The 24,404-nt window shown below is 47.5% G+C and overlaps 1 protein-coding gene across 1 annotated transcript in view; it reads right to left on the bottom strand.

Annotated features, from left to right (window-relative positions):
• Positions 1-9,088: 9,088 nt before the first annotated feature.
• The window catches only part of MAML2 (mastermind like transcriptional coactivator 2), a 155,105-nt gene continuing 139,789 nt past the window's right edge, over positions 9,089-24,404 (bottom strand). Inside the window, exons 3-6 of the mRNA XM_083736210.1 lie at positions 20,966-21,142; positions 17,383-17,494; positions 10,276-13,782; positions 9,089-10,047 (exon numbers count right to left, since the gene is read on the bottom strand). Coding sequence (XP_083592336.1) covers positions 12,791-13,782; positions 17,383-17,494; positions 20,966-21,142 — 1,281 coding nt within the window. The 3' untranslated portion in view covers positions 9,089-10,047; positions 10,276-12,790. The remainder of the gene's footprint in view (positions 10,048-10,275; positions 13,783-17,382; positions 17,495-20,965; positions 21,143-24,404) is intronic.

The following is a 24,404-nucleotide window of genomic DNA, read 5'->3' as shown; positions in this document are numbered from 1 at the left end:
TTTTGGTCCCAAACGGCTGCCTCTGGTTTTTCGTGTGTCTTGGAATTAAGCTCTGTTCGGCGTGGGCTGCCCCCGCCCCTCCCAAATCAAGTAAATAAATAAAAAATACTCGTAGAAAGATTTTGACACACCTTTCTGAGCACTTGGGGTCATAGAATCAAAGAATTTGAAGGGATCTTGAGGATCACCCTAAATCCAAACCCCTTGTTAGGCAGGAATATGACCACACCTGCAACCTTGACGTTATCAGCACCACGCTCCAACCAACCGAGCTATGTCCGGGGTCAAAAGAAATTAATTGAAGACAGCTGTCGTTGAGACGATTTCCTTCCGAATCTGTTAGACCATGGGTAGGCAAACTAAGGCTCGGGGGCCGGATCTGGCCCAATCGCCTTCTAAATCCGGCCCCCTGACGGTCCGGGAATCAGCATGTTTTTACAGGAGCAGAATGTGTGTTTTTATTTAAAATGCATCTCTGGGTTATTTGTGGGGCATAGGAATCCCCCCTTTTAAATATAGTCCAGCCCCCCCCCCCCAAGGTCTGGGGGACAGTGGACCAGCCCCCCGCTGAAAAAGGTTGCTGACCCCTGTGTGTTAGACAGAGCCAGATGAGGATGAGGACAGCAGTTGGGTGTCTTGCCCCATCCCAGCATAAATCTTGGCTACGCCCATGCCCACAGGGGCACCGTTTGGTTGCTGTTGGTGCCTGAAGAATTGGGAGTCCGAAATCCTCACTGATCTACTGTAAATGGTGCAGCATTAAACTGCGGAACTCATCGCCACAAGATGCGGCAATGGCCACCAATTTGAACAGCTTTAAAGGGGCCTGGAAAGCTTTGTGGAGGATAAGGCAGTACTAGCTATGTCCTGGCTCCAGTGTCAGTGGTGATAAGACCCTGAGTACAAGTTGTTGGGAAGCAAAAGGATGAGGAGCTGTTGTGACGGCGCTGGCCTCCTGGCAGCAGGATTGCTTCAACTTACCTGGCTGGCTAGAGGGCAGGGTGGGGTGGGCATGCCAATGGAACCAGTCTAGCATGCCCATGGTGCCCAGACCTACCCACCACTGCCACCTCCAAGCAGGTGGCTTGATTGCCCCTGAGGCAAGTTCTGTGACTCTATTTTGCTAGCTGCTCCTGAGAAAAAACTGGGGAAGCAGGCATGATGTGTTTCAGACTGGTTGCTATGAGAACAGGATGCTGGCCTAGAATGGGCCTTTGGATAAAGAGAGGAAGTTTAGTACGGAAGCTGGTGGGACAAGAGGGTTTAAATGCACAGTTCAGGGCCCCAGTGGATGGTGGCAGGGAGTTTTCTAGGAGATCCTGTGTCCCTAGGGCAATTTAGTGCCAGGTAACAGGTGTGTGTGTATATAAAGCATATATATATATACATACACACACACACACACACACAGTGGTACCTCGGGTTAAGAACTTAATTCATTCTGGAGGTCCGTTCTTAACCTGAAACTGTTCTTAACCAGAAGTACCACTTTAGCTAATGGGGCCGCACACTGCCGCTGCCGCATGATTTCTGTTCTCATCCTGAAGCAAAGTTGTTAACCTGAGGTAATATTTCTGGGTTAGCGGAGTCTGTAACCTGAAGCGTATGTAACCTGAAGCGTATGTAACCCGACATACCACTATAATAATAATAATAACAAATTTATACCCTGCCCATCTGGTTGGGTTTCCTCAGCCACTCTGGGCGGCTCCCAACAGAATATTAATAATAAAAATAAAAAGCGATAAAACATCAAACATTAAAGAAGTCCCTAAACAGGGCTGCCTTCAGATGTCTTCTAAAAGTCAGGTAGTTGTTTATTTCCTTGACATCTGATGGGACAGCGCAGGAGCGCCGACTTATAAAAAATATTGGGGGGGCCCATACTGGGGTCCTGCCCCGGGAAGTTTTCTAAGAGTTGCTCCCGGCCCGTTGCTGCTGCTGCCGCCCGCCTCGTGGCCCCCTCGCCAGCTGAGGGAGGGAGAGAGACCGAGAAGGAGAGAGATGCGTGGTGGGCAAGGCAAGTGCCCGCCGCGCCTCGCCTCCCACTGCCCCTCGTGCCGGCCGCCCCCTCCCCTCCCTTCCCCGCCCGCACTCGCTCGCTCGCCCTCCTCACCCCAGCTCTTGGCCGTTCGCCCCAGGAACTCGCCGCTGTTGGGGTTGTAGATGAACCTCCGCCACTCAGCCATAGACTGGCTGAAGGGCTTCTCCTCCTCCTTGGCCATAGCGCGCGCGCGAGAGAGAGAGAGGCTGGAAAGAGAGAGGGAGCTCGGCGGTTCGCGGGCGGCGGTTTTTCCCCTGCCGAAACAACAGCGGCTCCTCAGAACCGCTAAGTAACTCTCCCTCAGGCGCCCGGCGGGAGAGCAGAAGAGAGGAAAAGGAAAGAGGGGCTGGGCCAGTCGCACGCACCGAGCAAAACTACTCGCGCCGCCTCTTTTACTACCGTAATAATTATTAGTTTTAACTCATTACTGAATGTATTTTAAAAGGTAACTATCATCAAACAAGGAAAATAAAAAATACCAACATAATTTTGTGATTTTACAAAGCATAATATAACTACCGTATTTTTCGCTCTATAACACGCACCTGACCATAACACGCACATCGTTTTTAGAGGAGGAAAACAAGGGGGAAAAACATTCTGAATGAAACAGTGGATGTATCATTTTTGTGCTTCATGCTGTGGCCACAGACATGTGATCTGATGGTGAATTTGGGGTGACCCAATGCAAAAATCCTGAGGATCCATGTGGATCCATGTTTTGTAACCACGTTTTTGCACCATTGCAGCCCCAGGCAACAGTGGGTGCGTGATTTTGGGGGGGCAGGCTGTAGCCATGGACATGCTATGTGCTCTGATGGTGAATTTGGGCTGACCCAATGCAAAGATCCTGAGGATCCATGTGGATCCATGTTTTGTAACCACATTTTTGCACCATTGCAGCCCCAGGCAACAGTGGGTGCGTGATTTTTTGGGGGCAGGCTGTAGCCATGGACATGCTATGTGCTCTGATGGTGAATTTGGGCTGACCCAATGCAAAGATCCTGAGGATCCATGTGGATCCATGTTTTGTAACCACGTTTTTGCATCATTGCAGCCCCAGGGAACAGTGGGTGCGTGATTTTTGGGGGGCAGGCTGTAGCCATGGACATGCTATGTGATCTGATGGTGAATTTGGGCTGACCCAATGCAAAGATCCTGAAGATCCATGTGGATCCATGCTTTTTAACCACATTTTAAGTGGGGAGGGAAGGAAAAACACAGAAGGGACACGGAGCAGGAGAGGGGTGTGCAGAGAAGCAGCTGGCTAAGAATGCAGGAGAGGGGTATAACAGGAGGAGGGAGGAAAGGAAGGCAAAAGTTTTCCCTCACCTACCCACCCAAGTCAGCCAGCTCGCGCGCTCTCTCTCGCTCTCTCTCTCTCCCTCCTGCACGGAGCACAGAGACACACTCTGCTTTCCCTCTGCCTGGAGGGGAGGGGCTTTCCCTGCTCTTTGTTCCGTTTGAGCAAACACAGCAAGGAAACAGAGCAGGGTGGGCAGTAAGACCCTGAGGCAGAATGCCGGAAAAATACGGTAATAATTTTCTTAAATTATTGGGGGGGCGGAGCCCCCTCAGGCCCCATGGAGTCGGCGCCTATGGGACAGCGTTCCACAGGGCGGGCGCCACTACCAAGAAGGCCCTCTGCCTGGTTCCCTGCAACCTCACTTCTCACAGGGAGGGAACCACCAGAAGGCCCTCGGAGCTGGACCACAGTATCCAGGCTGAACGATGGGAGTGGAGACGCTCCTTCAGGTATACTGGGTATAAAGAGCCTGAAACTCTGGAGAGCCATGGCATAGGAAGGAAGCTTCCTTCCTTCCAGGGCCGTCTTAAGCATATCCGGAGCCACGGTGCAAAGCTCCCTCCGGTGGTCTCCCCCTTTTCTCTCTCTTTTTTAAATTTTTTTTAAAGAGTTTTCTCAGAGTTATCCACCTTTTTTATGGAGGATGGCAGGGCTGGAGGAGGCGGGCAGCGGCTGGAGGGGGCTGCTCCGGCGGGGAAGAGGTGGAGGCGGGCGAGAGTGGCGAGCTGATGCCAGGAGGCGCCACATCCAGCCTCTGCCTCTTCCCTGGCGCCCTCCAGAACTTGGCGCCCTGGCGTCCTGTGCCACTAGCCTCTATGGGTAAGACGCCCCTGCTTCCTTCTGTAGTTATAATGAATGATTTTAGAGTGTTGTTTGTGCTCTACTTTTGTATTGTTTTATTGTTGTTAGCCGCCCTGAGCCCGGCTTCGGCTGGGGAGGGCGGGATATAAATAAAATTTATTATTATTATTATTATTATTAGTGTTCTGGCCAATTGGCACTGAGAAAGTGGGATAAACGGTAAGGACTAGGAACCTTGTGTACAAACTGATTCTTTAAAATGTTTCACATGGTTCAATCGCTTTGATGGATCTCTGCTTTGCCCCCTCCCCTATGCACACAAGTCTGTGTACACTTGGAAAACCTCACTGCCACGCAGCTGGCCCTCTCTAGAATGCTGATGGCTGTGGAATAGCAGGATGAGACCTGCCATTCTAACATCTGAACAATTCCCTTCCATGGAGAATTGTCAGGAAACGAAAGGGAGAAGTGGAAAGGAGGAGGAGGAAACCGGGCATTGTGAATAAAGGATGCAGACATTGAAGGGGAAGCCAGGAATTCTGCCTCCGCTGTTTGCTTCTCAATACCAGTTTCTGGGTGGAAACCGCAAGCAGGGAGAGAGCTGTTGAATTCAGACTCTCCTTGCAGGCGGCTTCCCAGGGGCACCTAGTTGGCTGTTGTGAGAATAGGATGCTGGAGTTAGATGCCCTTTGTTCTTAGGCACCCGTTGGCAAAGTATTTCTGAAGGATGAGGAGAGGTGGGGGGAAACGAGACAGAATTCAGTTTGTCCCCAAGGACTTAAAATCACAAGGCTTCCTAGGTGGTTTGGGTGCTGTGTGCTACAAATGTATTGGTACCTTGAACTCATTCTGGGATGGCCACCCATCAGGGGTCACCCGAAAGGAGACACATTTTTGCATCGCGTTTGCACTTATGCTAATATAGTCCCTGTGACGTTAACATATGAGAGTGCTGGAGGTGAAATAGTTAAACAGGTTACCCAATCAGGACCCAGGGGGGTGGAGTCAGAGGGACTATAAAACCAGCTCTGGGCAAGTTTGTTGGGAGTTGGGTGGTTGGTTGGAGTGGGAGTGAATTGGGATAGAGTCTATGGGTAAGTTGAGTTAGTGTAGTGAAATAAGCTGAGTCAGGAACAGTTAGGAGCTAGGAAGACAAGTATACATCTGAGAGGTGGTTTAGTGAGTGAGAGCAGGTAGTGGAAGTTATAGGTCAGGATAGGCACCCCATGATTGTAATTGACTGATACCGTTTATGAAACCACACGCTTGTTAAACTGCAATAAATACCAGACATTTATGTTCCAATTTAACCCTGACTGGACTCAGTATTGTACCAGGTACGGCCTGGGTGGTGGCAGCGAGAAATAAAGTGGTGGCACAGGGATCAATGGATGGTGAGACATCTGGGGACCCTGTGTGATCACCACAGTCCCCAAAACGCATCACCATCAAGAGGGCACAAATCTGCACATATTAATTTGTATGTATAGATGCAAATTTAGAAATAGCTGCAATCGGTTAAATGGGACACCCAGTACCTCTTGGGAGAGAAGACTTTGACCAGGTGGTTTCTGGGTGGCCTCTCAGCCTGCTGTCCAGGTCCTCAGTGTTGATGGGCGACAGAGAGCCGCCTTACCTGGTTTTGCACCCAGCCCCAGCTCAGAATGGCTTGATTTTGGCATCTGGTACAACTTTATCTATTTTTTAATCTGTTCACTGTTGGTTTTTTCAGAGTCTTCCGGTTTTCTGGCAGTTGTGCAGACTTTCCTTCTCACTGTCAGATTCCCAAATATTAATTTCATTAACCTGGTGCCCTAAATTATTAGATGCTCTGAGGATATCTTCATGCATGATGCTAAAAGTAGGGCTGGATTATAATGGTGCAATTGGAGAAATTGTACCTGGGGTTGACACCTGCAAAGAGGCCTCATTGCCTGTTGTTTTGCTCCTAGTGTGCCTCAGCCCTTCATCTCCATGTGTTGTACTATACTAATAGGTGTAATTCATTCATTCATTTTTAAAATAAAATAAGGTTTATTTAGTTCATGCGTTCCTTGGGGAAGAAGGGGACCCTTTTTTTGTAGGTGGGGGGAAAGGTCAACTGCACCAGGCCCTCAACCATCTTGGCTAAAATACATATCTTTGGAGTCTCTCATGTTTGTGCACCCAAGTGAATATTGTTGATTTTATTCCCACAAAAATGTGTGTTTAAGTGCAGAAACATTGCCTTAAGAAAAGAGGAAAAACTGAAATACTCAAGGCAGCTTTCATCAAAATCAGTCAAACTACAAAGTACAATACAGTGGTACCTTGGGTTAAGTACTTAATTCGTTCCGGAGGTCTATTCTTAACCTGAAACTGTTCTTAACCTGAAGCACCACTTTAGCTAATGGGGCCTCCTGCTGCTGCCACGCCACCAGAGCACAATTTTTGTTCTCATCCTGAAGCAAAGTTCTTAACGTGAGGTATTATTTCTGGGTTAGCGGAGTCTGTAACCTGAAGCGTATGTAACTTGAAGCGTATGTAACTCGAGGTACCACTGTATGACAAACAAGCTAAAACACTGCTTAACCAGCAGGAGAAAGGGCAAATTTTTAAAAAAAAGGATTTGTGATGTCATCAAGGTTTCAAAAAGTCCCGGTTAAATAAATGAAAGGCAGCTTGCAACAAGGGTTTAAAAATATACATAAAATGAGAACCAGAAATAACTGACGATAAGCTGGAAGCTAATCAAGCAGTGTTAAAAATAACAGGAAAAACAATTGGAGGCAGGACAAATTGATGATAGATCGCAGCTGATTTGAATTGCTGTTAAAGGCTCAAGCGAAAAGGTCAGATTGGCCGGCATCTAAAAGATGGTACTTGGCCTTGCAAGCCTGGCACTGCTGTAGAAAAAAGGAGCGTTGTGTGGTACCACCACCCTCAATTTCTGGGGCACAGTGCAACTGGTATTCAACTGGACTGCAATACCTCAAGGACCACCTCTGCTCATATGAACCTATAGAGGCCCTGAGATCATCCTCTGAGGCCTTTGTGTGCCTTCTCCACAAGAGGTCCAGAGGGTGGCAACACAAGAACAGGCCTTATCTGCAGCGGCTCCCAATTTGTGGGATGTTCTCCCTGACAAGGCTCGCCTGGCTCCTTCATTACACACCTTTATGCGCCAAGCAAAAACATTCCTTTTCAAACAGGCCTTTGGCTGATTGACACTCAAGGCCTTTTTAAATGTGCTGTGTGTGCAGGGGGCTATTATGGGTTTGTTTTCGTTTCTTGTTTTTATTATGTATTTTGTATATTGTAGTTTTATGTTTACGCCCTGAGATCTAGGGATAAAGGGTGGCATAGGACTTTAGTGAAGAAGATACATGTATAAACTCCAAACAGATGTTCAGCAGATATTTAGATCCTGCTCAGGTGCATTCATTCAGCACAGCTGTCTGCTTGTAGGACTACCAGGACTTTGGCATCCCAGTTGGTGGTAGAATCAAACCAAGGTATTGGGAGCAGCTGGTACAGGAGTTCTCCACTCAACAGCCAGCTATGGAGACTGACAGACTGCAACAGACTGGCCAGGTAAAAGTAAAGGACCCATGGACTGTTAAGTCCAGTCAAAGGTGACTTGGGGGTCGCGGCACTCATTTCACTTTCAGGCCGAGGAAGCCGGTGTTTGTCCAGACAGCTTTCCAGGTCATGTGGCCAGCATGACTAAACCGCTTCTGGTGCAACGGAACACCGTGATGGAAGCCAGAGTACATGGAAACACCGTTTACCTTCCCGCCGGAGCGCTATCTATTTATCTACTTGCACTGGCATGCTTTCGAACTGCTAGGTTGGCAGGAGCTGGGACAGAGCAGCAGGAGCTCACTCCGTCACTGGGATTCGAACTTCCAACCTTCTGATCGGCAAGCTCAAGCAGCGCAGTGGTTTAGACCCCAGAGCCACCCGGGTTCCACTAGCCAGGGCAGCCCCACTGGAGAAGAAGAGATGCTCAATTAGCCAGAGGGTAAAGGCATGGCAAAGGGATGCGGGTCTAAACCACAGAGCCTAGGACTTGCCGATCAGAAGGTGGGCGGTTTGAATCCCCGCGACGGGGTGAGCTCCCGTTGCTCGGTCCCTGCTCCTGCCAACCTAGCAGTTCGAAAGCATGTCAGAGTGGGTACCGCTCTGGTGGGAAAGTAAACGGCATTTCCGTGCGCTGCTCTGGTTCGCCAGAAGCAGCTTAGTCATGCTGGCCACATGACCCGGAAGCTGTACGCCGGCTCCCTCAGCCAATAAAGTGAGATGAGTGCCGCAACCCCCGAGTTGGCCACGACTGGACCTAATGGTCAGGGGTCCCTTTACCTTTACAGGCATGGTGGGTGGAGCATTTAGAGTGGGGTTCTACATAAGGAGGGAGCTGGAGTAGCAGAAAAGGGGGGGTAGTGCTAGGCTTGGGTCAATCTTTACCATAGCAGCTTAGGACACTGCATGGAAGGAAGGAGATAGCAGCAATTCTGGGCCCAGCCATCCAAGTGGAGAGTCACAGCGGGAAAAGCTTAATGTATTTGCACACCTGGTGATTGAGGGAATAATGGGGGGAAATCTGAAGATGAGAAGGGCCCTAAACTTATTCGAGTGAAGAGCTCACTCAGTGTTTTCTGAACCACTGGGGCCCTGAAGACCCCAGGAATCCATTGTGGGAGGGTGGAAACTGTTCCCCCCCCCAGGGTTATTCCAATGTAACAGTTTGTGCGAAGAAGTCCTCATTCAGCTCCAGGAAAGATGCTCAAGTGCTGCAAAGAGGAAACAGGTCTTGAGAAAGCAGCCTGATGCAAATTTGATCTGGAACACCAAATCAAATTCCCCAGAGATTTCTACAGCGTTATTTGCTATCTCAGAATGAGCTGCGCCCTTAAGGAATTTGGCAAGTGTTTGAGGTGCCATTACAAAGCCAAAGATCAAATCCTCAACTTTTATTTTGAGATTCTCCTCCTGCCTCCTTTTTAAGCCATTTCTTAAGTCTCAGAATGAAAATAAAACAATTATATCATACAAAAAGAAAAAAGAAAATCCACAACAACATTGTATATTAAGATACAAAAGGTAAGCATTTTTCCCCCTTTTCTGTATAAAATACAAAGTTTGGACAGTACACTTTTATTCCACATGTGTATAAATATAACCCAAAGAATATGATTTCAGTATTCCTACCAAAATATTACATTTTGTTTTGTACAAAAGTTTACAAAAAGTTTCTATATATTTACAACCCAATACTGAGAAGAGTTCCTGATTCAATAATGCAAAATATAAGGGTAGTGCATTTTTTACTGTAATGATACAAAGAAGATATATAACGGTATAAAAAACCTGCAGGGTTTGCCTTTGTTTTCAATTCATTAAAAAAACCCACAACCCAGTGTTTCCTTGTTTTGATCACGAAGGTGCCATCAGTGGGTAACTTTTCTCGCACGTGTCATTCTGAAATAAATGGAAAGAGGCACAAGCCTGTGGCAGTTCCACAACTCTGGTTAATTTCAGAAGCAGAGGCTCAGAATCGGTTGTCTAGCATCTTTGAGCTGCTATGGGTCCGCAACCGGAGTGTTAAAAAGTTGGCTGGGGCAATGAGAACCGCTCATCATTTTGATCACCCACAATGCCCCAGAACGACGCTACATTGGGTGCAATGTTGATAATAAATATGGTGGGCGGCTCACTGCCGCAGCATCCCAACTGCCTTTTGTTGGATATAGTCTCAAACTACTGTCACAGTCATGGTTTCCCTCCAAAGAATCATGGGAAATTCAGTCTGCTAAGAGTGCTGGGAACTGTCTCTCTATGATGGGTGTCCCATCACCTCTCAGCATCCAGCAGTTCCCAGGATTCTTTGGGGGAAGGAACAAATTGAATTCCCGCCCTTTCAATACAGTATAGTCATACCTCAGGTTGAATATGCTTCATGTTGAGTGCAGAGCGCGTTACTTCCAGTTTTTGCCGCTCGCGCATGCGCAGACGCTCAAAATGACGTCACGCGCATGTGCAGCGAAAAGTGACACGCACATGCGCAGACATGCCATCGCTAGTTACATTTGCTTCTGGGTGCGAACGGGGCTCCGGAATGGATCCCGTTCGTATCCAGAGGTACCACTGTATAAGGCATGGGTAGGCAAACTAAGGCCTGGGGCCTGGATCTGGCCCAATCGCCTTGTAAATCCAGCCCAGAACTTTGTTAGCCCAAAAATGGAAAGTACCAGAATTATCAACAATTGAGGAGTGGCAGATGAAGATGGTTGATTATGCGGAACTAGCAAAACTGACCTGTAGAATCCGAAATCGGGAGGAAGCAAAATTCCAAAAAGACTGGAGTAAATTTATGGAGTACATAAATAATAACTGTAGAAATTTGAAGACTCTGGCAGGACTGAAATAAATCTTACCATGTAGATAGGATTGGATACAATAAGAAACTGTGGGAAAGTAACTGACCTAAGAAAACCTGTTGAAGGGAGGGAAGGAAGTCAATGCTCAGCAGAGTGTGGGGAAAGAATGTGGGTAAATGATTGTTGAATTTTACTGTAGTTTGTTTGTTTGTATTAAATGAAACACCAATAAAAAGCATTTAATAATAATAAAGAAATCCGGTCAGCGGACGGTCCAGGAATCAGCATGCGTTTCCATGAGTAGAATGTGTCCTTTTATTTAAAATACATCTCTGGGTTATTTGTGGGGCATAGGAATTCATTCATATCCTCCCCCCTCAAAATGTAGTCTGGCCCCCCACAAGGTCTGAGGGACAATGGACCGGCCCCCTGCTGAAAAAGTTTGCTGACCCCTGGCACTAACATTTTGTGTGTTTGTACAGAGACACTGGGATTCCCTTATGCAGAAGACATCCACTAGATTACCCCAGAAGAACAGCCCCACATCTGAGCCCTGATTGGCTGGTTTAAAGTGGGGAGATACATGAAAACAGCTCATGGTCTAGGAGCCTGAAGGCTGTGGAGAGGATGCTTTCGGAGGTGAAAGGTAATGTAGCCAAGTGTGTTTGTGTTGGGATGGAGAGGCTAAATATTACACATTTCCCTGGAGCTAACCAGTTAAATCTTAGGCCCATATTCTCTAATCCTCAATCTATTTGGTACTCTGTATTTATTCTGCTCTATAAGCAAGAGACTGGGCAGGCAGCAAAGCCACTTGGTAGCTGCCTTGGATGGAGGCATTAATATTTCAATAATCTGGCACAGGGAGCTGCCTCATTCCAAGGCCACATCTGCACTATACATCTATGGTGCCACTTTAGCCCCAGAGAATCCTGGGAAATGCAGTTTCTTAAGGGTGCTGAGAGGAGACCCTCTTCTCCTAAAGAACTGCAATTTCCAGAGTTCCCAGGGAAGAAGGGTTGGTTGTTAAACCAACTAGACAACTGTAGCTCGTGTCTCCCTCCTAACATTTCCCAGAACCCCCCTTAAAAAAAAAAAACTTTATACTTTTCAAGTTTTTACATTTCACAAATTTTACAATCATTTTGACATTTCATAGCTTGACTTCCTTCCTTCTCTTTCTGCGGTTCCTTAAATTTATTTTTAATATCTTCTGCATATCTCAATTAACTTAATTTGCTCATTTATTCATCCTTTTTAAATATACACTCTTATGACACTGCAGGTTATTAAAACAATCCTGCCAATGTTTTTATCTGTTTACAATTTATCTGTAAATATTCAATAAACCTTTTCCATGTATATATATATTTCCATGTATATTTATATATGTATATATAAAAATGTTATCTTGATTTCTTAATTCTTCCGGTAAGTTTTGCCATGGCAAATCTCCCAGAACCCTTAACAAATTATATTTCCCAGGATTCCTGGGGGCAGGGGGGAAGCCATGACTGTTAATGTGGAATCCGTTCTGGAAGTCCGTTCGACTTCCAAAACGTTTGGAAACCAAATCGCGGCTTCTGATTGGGTGCGGTAAACTTCCAAAAATAGTTCGCAAACCTGAACAGTCACCTCCGGGTTTGCGACGTATGGGAGCCAAAACGTTCAGGAACTAAACTGTTTGAAAACCAAGGTATTGCTTTTGTCTACACAGGCAATCTGTGGCCTTCCAGGGTTTCAGACAGGTCATTCTGCTTTACCTGGCAGTGGCAGGAATAAAAGCTGTGGCCCTCTCTATAAAAAGTATGCACTCGATAAATGCACTTTCTCGATTCCTCACAGCTGCTCCTGATAAATTAACTCAACAGTCTCAGGCTGGACGTTATCTGGGGGTATACCTTTTCTTCTCTGTTCAAGATTTGTGGTTGCATGTCTGCATGCCCAAGTGAACACCTACACAAGCTGTAGCCTACACAAGAGTAGGCCAAGCAACTGATGTCTCCTCCTGTGCTCTTGCTTAGCTTTCTAGGTACAAAGATGGGCCTACACATTTTGAACGGGTGCAGACACCTCTTTGATTTTGCTCCTCATTGCGGACCACGAGGAACCCCTTCAACCATCGGGAGAGCAAAGTTTGGTTGTTTTGAAACACTCCAAAGACACATTCCCTCTGAAAAAACTTTGTGGAGTGCAATCCTGGCTTTCGGGCCTTAAAAAAACAAACACCACTACCATGGCCACCCGCTCTGTGAGTTTGCAACCGCCTGCTCCTCGGCCTCAGGAGTGGCCACCTAGGATTTCATCAAGGTTGATGTCCTTCATCCAGTCGTCGTTACCCGGCTCTGTTTTTAACAAAGAATCGATGAAGTCCGGGTCGCTGTTGAGTGCCGGCCCCATGCTGTCACCTTGCTGGTTCAGAAAGTCAAACGCCAGGTCGCTGGTGTGGTCGGTTCCCTGGTAGGCCCTGGCAGAAGCCTGGCTACTACTAGATGGGAAATGGTTTGACAGCAAGGAGTTCGGCGCTGCCATGCTCACCCCCGGTGCATTTAAGTGTGGCAGTGTCTGAGCCCGAACCTGGCCAGGCCTTGCCCCCAGGGATTTTGGCGCCCCAGCTGCTTGCCCATTTAGAGTTTGGTTCATTTGGCCCGTTGGTGTTCTCATCTGGGGGGTGCCCAGCTGGTTAGGAGCAGGCCCCATGGCGCGCTGGGGAAACTGCTGGTGGGCAGATGGGCGCTGCAGCGGCTGGTTTGTATAGGGGCTGCCCGCGGGGAAAGGGGACCCCACGGCCTTGCGTGTTTCCTGCTGCTTCGCTCCTGTTTCTTGTGAGGCCCAGGTCTGAGCTGCCGGATTGGAGTTGACCATGACGTTCAGAGGCCTTGGTGCAGAAGAAGTCCCTTGGTTCAAGCTGAGTTTGCCTTGCTGAGAGCTGATCCCGGGCCCGCCGTCATACGCCGACAGGCTATTATTACTGCCTTGCCCCGGAGGCCCTTGCCGAGATGTTCCCGAATTGCTTTGCTGGCTGGGGATCATTTGGTTCGGGTTCCTGTGCTGCGACACTTGGCTTGCGCCCGATGCAGCCACGCTGTACGCGCTCGGTTGGCTGCAAGGTATGTTCCCGTAGCAGACCATGTGGCGTGTCGTCGGGAGGGAAGGCATTCTGGCTCCGTGAGTGGTGGTCAAAAGACCGGACGCCTGCGGCGAGAGGCTGGGAGTTGAAATTGAGTTGGAAAAGCAGAGGTTGGAGCTGGCGCTCACGGCTGGCGATCCACCTGGGAAAAAGATGACGGGAGGAGAAAGAAAAATCTCTTATTGATTATCTAGTTGTAGGTTCTGAACAGGACCCATGGGCCACAGCAACCATGGGAAACCCTCCCACCAGAATCCCATCACAACCCTATCGGAGGAAAAGGAGCACGACTCTCTGGACATTTCTCTTAGCCCTGCCAGGTCCTTAGAACATGAGAGAATTATGTGTTGGTCCCTAAGCATCATCATCATCATCATCATCATCATCATCATCATCACCTTCATCATGGTGATGGGTTTCCCCAGCCACTCTGGGCGGCTCCCAACAGAATATTAAAAACTCAATAAACCATCAGACATTAAAAACTTCCCTAAACAGGGCTGCCTTCAGATGTCTTCTGATAGTTGTTTATTTCTTTGACATCTGACAGGAGGGCGTTCCACAGGGCAGGCGCCACTACCGAGAAGGCCCTCTGTCTGGTTCCCTGTAACCTCACGTCTTTCAGTGAGGGAACCGCCAGAAGGCCCTCAGCGCTGGACCTCAGTGTCCGGGCAGAACAATGGGGGTGGAGACGCTCCTTCAGTTATACTGGACCAAGGCCATTTAGGGCTTTAAAGGCCAGTACCAACACTTTGAATTGTCCTCGGAAACGTACTTAGAGCCAATGAAGATAATTTAGAACCGGTGTTATGTGGTCCTGGCGGCCGCTCCCAGTCACCAGTCTAGCTGCCGCGTTCTGGATTAGTTGTAGTTCATCTTCAAAGGTAGCCCCAAATACAGTGCATTGCAGTAGTCCAAGCGGGAGATAACCAGAGCATGCACCACTCTGGCAAGACAGTCCACGGGCAGGTAGGGTCTCAGCCTGTGTAACAGATGGAGCTGGTAGACAGCTGCCCTGGACACAGAATTGACAGTCCCATCAGGAAATGAGAGCACTCGTCTTCCGCTGCTGGGTTGGGACCCACTACCAGGTTGTGGCCTGAGCTAAGGTGGGCTGCAACTGTACCACCACCACCACCATACAAATATATGCTAAAAGACTAAGAAATGGGACTGCAATATAAGAATGTACTAAGAGCCTAAGGTCAGGTGAATGTCCCATCTAGTCCAGCACCCTGTTTTCACTGTGGCCGACTAGATGGCTGTGGGAATCTCATAACCAGGACCTGAGCACAAGAGCCCTCTCCTTCCTGCAGTTTCCAGGGGCCAAGGTCCCTTCGGGCCCCCAATATTTGAGGGGGGCGGCCACCCCAAAGCTAATGGGCATTGCCGTTCAAATGGCATGTGTGTACTGCGTCACGTGATCCATTATGCATGGTGGGCTTAGCTGGTCCCTCCCCAATGTTTTATTCAAGTTGGCACCCTTGGTTTAACTTTTATCTGAGCTGAATCCTTCAAAGTTCAGCTTTGGTGGATGTCCAATGAGGGGCAGTGACTGGCCCAAGGTCACCCAGTGAGCTTCAATGGCACCCTAACCACTACACCATTCTGGCTAGAACTGCCTCCTCCGCCGTTGGAACGAAGCAACCTTCCAGACGTAGCAAAAGATACCAAAGAGTTTTGGAGTCTCTTGAAGCAAAGCTGGAACATGTTGACTCGCAAGCCTTATATTCTTTGGGCAGAGACGTGAGTTGCCTAAAAGGGCACCGCGGTTGGGACATTGGTTTTCTATCTCACTCCAAAGACAAAGTTTCCTTTTCCCTCTCTGAACTGCTTGCTATTTTTAGCACCCTCCCCCCATTTTTTTGGCCACACTGATTTAGACCAGATGGGAAGAAATTTCACTCCAATTAACGTCAAGCAGAAAACATTACCAGACCTTCGATACCAAGAGGAGTGAGTCAGTGATACTGGGGGATGTGTCGTTTTTTAAATTCACGCCCAGGAATGACAATCAATGCAATGGGTGAGGCCTACAGCGCCTCAGGCCCCCACTCTGAGATAGGGAGGGCAGAGGATTTAGTTCAGTCTGCATTTCCAAGTTCATCGACCTTATTCGCTACTCCCAGACTTACACACAGAGTGGAACGCAGCTAACAATCTGACTGCACGTGTCTGTTGATTTTGCAATACGGTTTCAGTTAAAATAAAAATGCACATATGGATATTTGGGTGGAAAAGGCTACAAAACCAAAGCATGGAGGCTGGGTGGGGTGGAGCCAGTGCAAACATTCCTGCACATTTTTATAAGGTCTGAGTAGGGTTCACCAGTCCTGGCTGCCAGACAAGCACCCTTAGTTTGCAAATAGATGTCCGTCACATGCACCCTTTGTAAGTGGGGCAGGGAGACTTCTTCCGCCTGAGAGCTGCATGTCTCAGGGACAAATGCCAGTGGTGGGTGGAGCGAGAGGCAAAAGCGAGCCGAGAGATGGATGCAAATTTTACCTTTGCACAGTAGCATAATTTCTACACATGCATGCACACCCCTCTCTATCCTCCAGCCAGACTGTTATGTACTGAGTTGAATAGGATCCAAAATGCAGCAGTCTGATTGGTCCTAGAACAACAGGATTTAGAATGCAGCAGTCTGATTGGTCCTAGAACAATAGGGTCCAGAATGTAGCAGTCTGATTGGTCCACAGGAGCCACCTAATCCAGCTCCAGGTGGAAGTGAATCCGCAACCTGATTGGCCTACAGGAGAATCCCGGAACTAGCCAATCATGTGTGGCCCATTGTGTAAATAATGTATATAAAGCAGACATTCTGGGGGAACTTCCATTCCTCCTCACCACTATGAGCTGAATAAAGAACATGAAATCCACTCTCGACTCCGAGTATATTTCACAGACCATTAAGAGGCGGGGGATACTTCCAACCTAGGAACCCATTTTAAATTGCCTCAAAACCACCTCCATTTTCAGGGGCAGCGCGTTTCTCAATACATGCCACCCCTGAAACAGCAGGAGGGGAGAGTGTTGTCCCACTCAAGTGCTGCTTGTGGACTTCTTGCGGGAATCTGGTTGGCCACTGTGAGAGCAGAATACTGGACTAGATGGGTCACTGGCCTGAACCCAGAGACAGGTGGGGTTGCAAACTGTTGGTGGGGCAGAGGACTACATTTCCCATATAATGGAACCTTGGAAGCCAAACGCCTTTGAACTCTAACGTTTTGGCTCACGAATGATCGAAAACCGGAAGTGATTGTTCTGGCTTTTGAACAACTTTCAGAAGCCGAATGTCTGTGTGGCTTCCGATTGGCTGCAGGACACTGCTGCAGCCAATCGGAAGCCGCGCCTCGGTTTTCGAACTGTTCCGGGAGTTGAACTGAAATATACTCAGAGTCCTGTAGTGATTTCATGCTCTTTATTGCAGCTTGTAAAAGAGTGACTGAATTGCCCCTCAAACCTCAGGCTTTTATATACATTATTTACACAATGAGTCCCATCTGATTGGCTGATTCTGCTTCCCTCCTGGAGCCTGATTGGTCTTTCCCTGCAGGCCAATCAGTTGTTGCATTCTAGGATCCTACTTCCCTATTGTTCTAGGATCCAAGCTTAGTACATAACACGAACGGACTCCTGGAACGGATTAAATTCAAAAACCAAGGTACAACTGTACTCAAAATCAGTTGAGTCATTGGCAGCTGTCCTCTTGTTTACTGCTGCCTTCAAGCGTGTTTACCTGAATACTGATGTGTGTGCTGCATGTTGACCGGGTTCCTTCTTTGGTCTTTATAATCTGGCGGGGGCCTCGTCGAGTGCCGGTTCAGCTGATCTTGCGGAGTCATTTTCTCCTACAGGATTAGAAAGAAAAGAGAAGGTGAACCCATTTTCTCGGATAGCCAAAAGGCGAGCGATCTGAACGTGAACGCAGCTCAAATGGCTTTTGTATTCAGAGGAGACTCCTGCGATGCAGGTTTCAAGGCCATGGCACAGAAAGAAGCATGGGGAGGTTTTACAGATGTTTCTGACGTGCAGATTCTGCCGCCTTCCTATATGACATCAGGGAAGGGTGTCAGGGAACTGTTTGGGTCAGCAAAGAGAGGATCAGGGTTGCGTATAGTGAAGCTTTAAATGTTTGATTGCGCTTTTTATATTTTGCTGGAAGCCACCCAGAGTGGCTGGGTCGCCCCAGTCAGATGGGAGGCATTTAACTAATAATAATAATAATAATAATAATAATAATAATAATAATAATAATGGGATGCGGGTGGCACTGTGGGCAGTATGGGGATAATAAGGCTGGTCTACCTTGTAAGGTAGGGGACACGGGTGGCGCTGTGGGTTAAACCACAGAGCCTAGGACTTGCCAATCAGAAGGTCGGCGGTTCGAATCCCTGCAACAGGGTGAGCTCTCGTTGCTCAGTCCCAGCTCCTGCCAACCTGCCCATGGCGTTTCCGTGTGCTGCTCTGGTTTGCCAGAAGTGGCTTAGTCACGCCGGCTCCCTCGGCCAATAAAGCGAGGTGAGCGCCGCAACCCCAGAGTTGGCCACGACTGGACCTAATGGTCAGGCGTCCCTTTACCTTTACTACTACTAATAATAATAACAATAACAACAACAACTACTACTACTACTATTGGATGTATGCTTCAAATCTAGGGAAAATGCTAGGGAATACAAAACTTGAGACAGAACTATATGTGATTCTAAGGGCACAGTTACCAACTACATTAGGTTTTTAAAGTTTTAATTATAAATGTAGTGGGCCTCCCTATTTTCATCAAGACATAGGGGGAGAGGGGGGGGGAAGAAAAAATTTAACCCTTCCATCCCCAGTCACAATTCTAATGAAAACTGCATTCCCAGTGCCATTATTAGCCTTAGAAAAACACTCCGCTTGCTGCCATTATTCTGGACAGAATAATGAACCTATACCCAGCAATTGTGTTCTAAACACTACACACGATTATTTCAGTAACCTTTGCAACTTGGATCATGGAACTGTAGAGTTGAAAGGGACCCTTGGGGTCATCTAGTCCAACCCCTTGCAATGAGGGAAACTAAAGCATCCATGAGACATGGCCATCCAACTGCTACTTAAAAACCTCCCACCTCCCAAGGGAGTCCGTTCCACTGTCTAACCCGAGGCTCTCTAAATGGTGTTGAGACGCCATCTGCCACCAGCCCCAGTCAGCATGCCCAAGGACAACAACAACAACAACTGGTCCCCTATCCTGCTTTACAACAACCTTACAAGGTAAGGTAAAGGTAAAGGGACCCCTGATCATTAGGTCCAGTCGCAGATGACTCTGGGATTCCGGTGCTCATCTCGCTTTATTGGCCGAGGGAGCCAGCATACAGCTTCCGTGTCGTGTGGCCACATGACTAAGCCGCTTCTGGTGAACCAGAGCAGCGCACGGAAATGCCATTTACCTTCCCGCCAGAGCGGTACCTATTTATCTACTTGCACTTTGACGTGCTTTCAAACTGCTATGTTGGCAGGAGCTGGGACCAAGCAACGGGAGCTCACCCCGTCGTGGGGATTCAAACCGCCGACCTTCTGATTGGCAAATCCTAGGCTCTGTGGTTTAACCCACAGCGCCACCCACGTCCCTTACCTTACAAGGTAGACCGGCCTTATTACCCCCATACTGCCTGCAGATGGGGTACAAAAAAAGGGAGGGTGGCTTGCAGAATGCCAGTTGGATCTGGGACTTTGGTCTTCTGGCTGCCAAGATCCATGCCTACTTTTGACATACTTGGCAAGACTTCCCTGCTAACACCCCCCCCCCAAAAAAAAAGGGAAAGGGGAGAAGCCAGCAGCACGAATTGGCTAAAAACTGGTTTTTCAAATGCCGTAACTCTCCCTCTCTTCCCCTCTCAGCACACTGTCAAAAGGAGTTCTCTCTTCCTACAGAAGGAAGGGATTTTCGGCCCAGCTCTGCAGTCTGCGAGAGGTTTCAGTAAGCAGAGAAAGTGTCGCCTGAAGGTATGCAGGCAGTGAGCATGGGTGGTCCCTGTGCGCTGCCAGCATCTGCTGAGGAAGGAAATGGAACTTTGCTGCTGTGCGCCAGCAACTTGGCTGCCCTGTAACCTGCTTTCCTTATGGCTGAATGTACAGCCTTCCCAACCGTCCTGTGTCAGGCTGCTAACTTGCACTGAGGAATCACTGCAAGGTTGGAAAGGGGAGAAAGGACAAATGCTGGTGGCAAAAAAACCAAACAAGTACAAGCTCCACATGCAAAAGGGGTGGCAGGTTTAATTCCTTTGCATCCCCAATTCAAAGGACCTCCAGGCAACTTCGCAAGGCGCCAGGAACCAAAGGACCAGAAAAGACTTTCTATGTACGCAGCGACAGGCTCACAGATGCTACTAGCCCAAAGATGGAAAGAAGAAAAGTCCCTACCAGGGAAGAATGACAAACTAAGCTGTTGGATTATGCCATAATGGCAAAACTGACTGGAAAGCTCAGTAACCAAGAAGAGCAAAACTTCAATAAAGAATGGGGAAAGTTCATAATTTACTTGAGAGACCATTGTAAGCAGATGAAAAAATTAGCAGGATTGCAATAACACTTGTAATGTAGATGATATTAAGGATAAACTGGAGAGATATAAAATTTGGACGATGAAATAATGTGCAGTTGAAAAGGTTTATAATAGGACCCATGGAGGGGAATGTGGGAAATCGAGAAATCTCCAAATATGGATATGTATTTTGTGTTGTTATAACTCTATACTTGTAAAATCAAATAAAAATTATTTCAAAAATAAGAATAAAAATACAAGACACCGGGAAGTGTCGAAAGGACAAAGCGGAGGTCTGACTCAGAGTATGACAGCTTTGCATTGCGCATGAAGTTTAACCTAGACAGCACACCCCAATCTTTACACACTCACTGGCTGTGGTTTTGCACTACTCTAAATCCATGGGAGGGTCTGTTGTGGGAATTGCACCCGTGCAGGGAATTGGTACAGAGAATCTATTTGCACTTTTACAGTCTGGATTGGGACCCTAGCATAGGGCATGGGGGGTGGGCCTTCAACCCTCTGCCACCCACTGTGTTCCTGATCAAGAAATGGCGCCCCACGCTTGCAATCTGCGCTGGAAAAAAAGCTCCCATTGGAAAAACAAAAGCTCCCATGGAAAACAAAAGCTCCCATTTGCTCCTGCGCGAGCTTCCCTCACCCTCCAAATAAAAGGCAGAGCAGGTGAAATGGGCAGACTAAAAATGGCCCAGTAGCTGTTTTCGCAATACCAGCTTCTGAATTCTACATGACACCGATTTACATAGAAAATAAAATAGGGAATCTGAAAATTTACTGCTTCAGTTAGTATCTTTTGTTGCTGCTGGTGCTGCAGAAGGAGTTGTTGCTTCAGCTGCTGATTCAGCAGAGCTTGCTGAGGTGAGTTCATGTAGCTGCTCGCAGCATTTGGATTCGTGCAAGCGTTTGACGTTGGATTGGGGCCTGCGCTTTGGCTCAGCACGGAGTGTTGATCCTGCAGAAGAAAGAAGGAAAAAAGAGGATGATAAAGGCTTGCAAAGATGCACATGGGCAAAAATGGAAAACCAGGGCTTCCTCAGGCTTTTGGAGGCTAATTAAAAGACGGGGCCTTCTGCGTTCAGCCGTGGGATGGCTGCAGCAGAAACGCGGATGAGGAAATTAAGAGAAGCAAGGGGAAATTACAGGACTACTCCTGTGGTTGCAGCAGAAAACCTTGGCTTTCTAACAGGAGCTTACAGGAGCTTAAAGGAGAGCCGCCATAGCTGTTTGTAGAAATAAGTGTGATTATACAGCAGTGGCTACATCAACAGAAACCATCAACACAGTTACTGCAGCATGACCCACTTCTGAAACTTTCTTCTCTGTGGGATGGAGAAGTTATCTGTCTATTTGCTCTCCTTTTCGCTGAGGTCCAGCAGCGAGGGCCTTCTGGCGGTTCCCTCATTGTGAGAAGCAAAGCTACAGGGAACCAGGCATAGGGCCTTCTCGGTAGTGGCGCCCGCCCTGTGGAACGCCCTCCCACCAGATGTCAAACAGATAAACAACTACCTGACATTCAGAAGACATCTTAAGGCAACCCTGTTCAGGGAAGCTTTTAATGTGTGACATTTTAGTGTATTTTTGCTCTCTGTGGAAGCCACCCAGAGCGGCTGGGGAAACCCAGCCAGATGGGTGGGGTACAAATAATAAATTATCATCATCATCATCATCATCATCATCTCTCATTACAGTGGTAACTTGGGTTACAGACGCTTCAGGTTACAGACTCCGCTAACCCAGAAATAGTACCTTGGGTTAAAAGCTTTGCTTCAGGATGAGAACAGAAATCGTGCTCTGGCGGCGCCGCAGCAGCAGCAGGAGGCCCCATTAGCTAAAGTGGTGCTTCAGGTTAAGAACGGACCTCTGGAACGAATTAAGTACTTAACCCAGGGTACCACTGTATTTGTCTCAAGCCATTTCCCACTATTCCTCCCAGCTCTGCCGACACCCCATTACACTCTAGCATGACCCACAGACAGAGCTCAAAGCAGGGTTGTGCTTGATGGTCACTGCCAAGGATCTGAAATTAGGGTGCAATGTGTATCTGTGCCCAGAGACTGTAACACATCCCAAAAGTACTAGAATTATAGAGTCAGAAGGGATTGTGCAAATCATCTGGTCTAGCCTGATCCTGATCAATGCAGGATCTCCTAAGCAAGAGGCAACTTTGGCTTCCCCAACAGGTAATCCCAGTGCTTCGCTAGGCAACCTGTAGCATTGCTTGTTGTTTGTGTTAATTAATCACCCGCCCTTCACCCTAAGATCCCAGGGCAGGTAGCAACAACTCAAAAACAACATTATAAGCCATTTAAAAATCACAAAAAAATTAAACCACAAAAATATATTCTCTCTCTCTCTTGGTCACACTCTACCGTGACCAAGAAACAGAACCATGGACAGGGCTAGGCAGTTAACAAGGCAGCTCACTCTAGTCAAGGAACCTTTAGTTCTCAGTGGCTTCCATTCAATTCAATGGGACAAATGAAGGGTTCATCCACACTTCCTCAGGTCCTGCTCATCCCCCCTGGAGAAAACTGCTCTTTTGCACTCAGTTGGAACAAATGGAAATTCAGGGTTTTTCCAGATTGACATTTGCTCCAATTTAGCACTAAAGAGTGGGTTTTCCATGGGAAAGGAGCACGGTGGGGGGAAACTGACAGACCTGTGCTTTATAGTCATGGGACAAGTGGGGATGAGCCCTAAATGTCTCACAGTTGGGGAAACTGATGGAACGGGACAAAACTGACCTCCTGGTCCAAGCAGTGACCAACAGGGGGCTCCTTTTCTCTCCATCTAATGCTGCCCCTGAATCAGATTTGAAAAGTCCATTTGCAAAGAGGAACCAGTACAGATGGGTACACAGCAGGGGTAAGAGCAATTGGTTAAAGAGACCTTTTAAAAAGTGGGTGACTGATTAATCTTAGGTTGCAAGATATTTTAAGGTTGCTGTTTGCTAAGGTCTTGTGCAAACTACCGGCCTCCTTAAAGTATTTTGAAAGGAAAATTATGGCTAAACAGATTGGCTTTGCATTCCATTTCCAAGCTATGCTCTTCCTTTAATATTGTTGTCTTTTTATATCCAGTAATGGGATTCATCTGGTTTCACTTTGCACAGACAGTGCAGATGTCCCCCACTCACTGCTCTGAAGTTTATGGCAAAACTAAGGAATAAAAATTATTTCATTTCGCCAGAAACTACCGCACTTTGCTTTTTTCATATAAGCTGGGCAGCACACACACACACACACACACACACACACACACACACACACACCTCTCTCTGGCCCTGCTCCTCCACATGGCTCACATGCTCAGCTCATAACTACCAGAAGCCATATATTCAGTGTTGTGGGTCTGACTTGGTGGAGCTCCCTCCCGGCTAAGACTGAACCAGCCCCCAACTCCCTGCTGAATTTTAGGTGTTTGACAAAGAACTTTCCATTCCAGTAGGCATTCAAGGTCCTTTTCTCTCTTTATGATAATTGATTTTATCCGTTGCATATGCTTTTTTGTAATTTTTTTTATGTACACCACTTAGAAACGTTGGTGATTAAGACATATATCAAAGCCTGTGAAATAGATGGCGGATAGTTAATCAGGACCCCAGAGAGAGAGTTACGTCCTTTCTCAAGCTCCAGATTTGCTCTTGCGATCACGTAGCAACAGCAACGGCAAAGCAGCCCTTCGTCACCAGCCTTGTCAAGCTTTGAAAGGCGGACAAAGGTTGGCCGTGATGAATCATGAAGTGGTGTCTTGTTCGCTTCTGCACGTGCTCAGTGCAGCCTCCTGCCGGGGCAGTCTGACATATTTCCTGTCTGGGCTACAGGGTCCCCATGCGCGATCCAACAGGGCTGCATTTATTTTATAAAATGTCCACAATGCACGACGACACACGCTTCTGAATTCCCGTTGGCCAACATTTCATCGCTTTCTCTGGGTGAAAGTGTCTGAAAGCATGAATCATAGGAATACAGGAAGTTGCCTTGTACCAAGTCAGACGACTGGTCCATTCACCTCAATATTTCCTTTTTTTTAATAATATTTTTTATTAAGTTTATGAAATACAGAAAAAAAGAATAAAAGACAGATATAAGAAATAAAATAGCAAAGTTACAAATTTCCATATTCTTTTTTTCCATCAAGTCTACTGGACTTCCCCGCATCCTCCAAACCCTGCATTCTCTGTGGTACAGAACATCAGCAATTTGTTAACTTGT

This window comes from Podarcis gaigeae (assembly GCF_964106915.1).
Source record: "Podarcis gaigeae genome assembly, chromosome: 4".
NCBI lineage: Eukaryota > Metazoa > Chordata > Lepidosauria > Squamata > Lacertidae > Podarcis > Podarcis gaigeae.
This window is presented reverse-complemented; position numbering and strand designations above follow the sequence as displayed.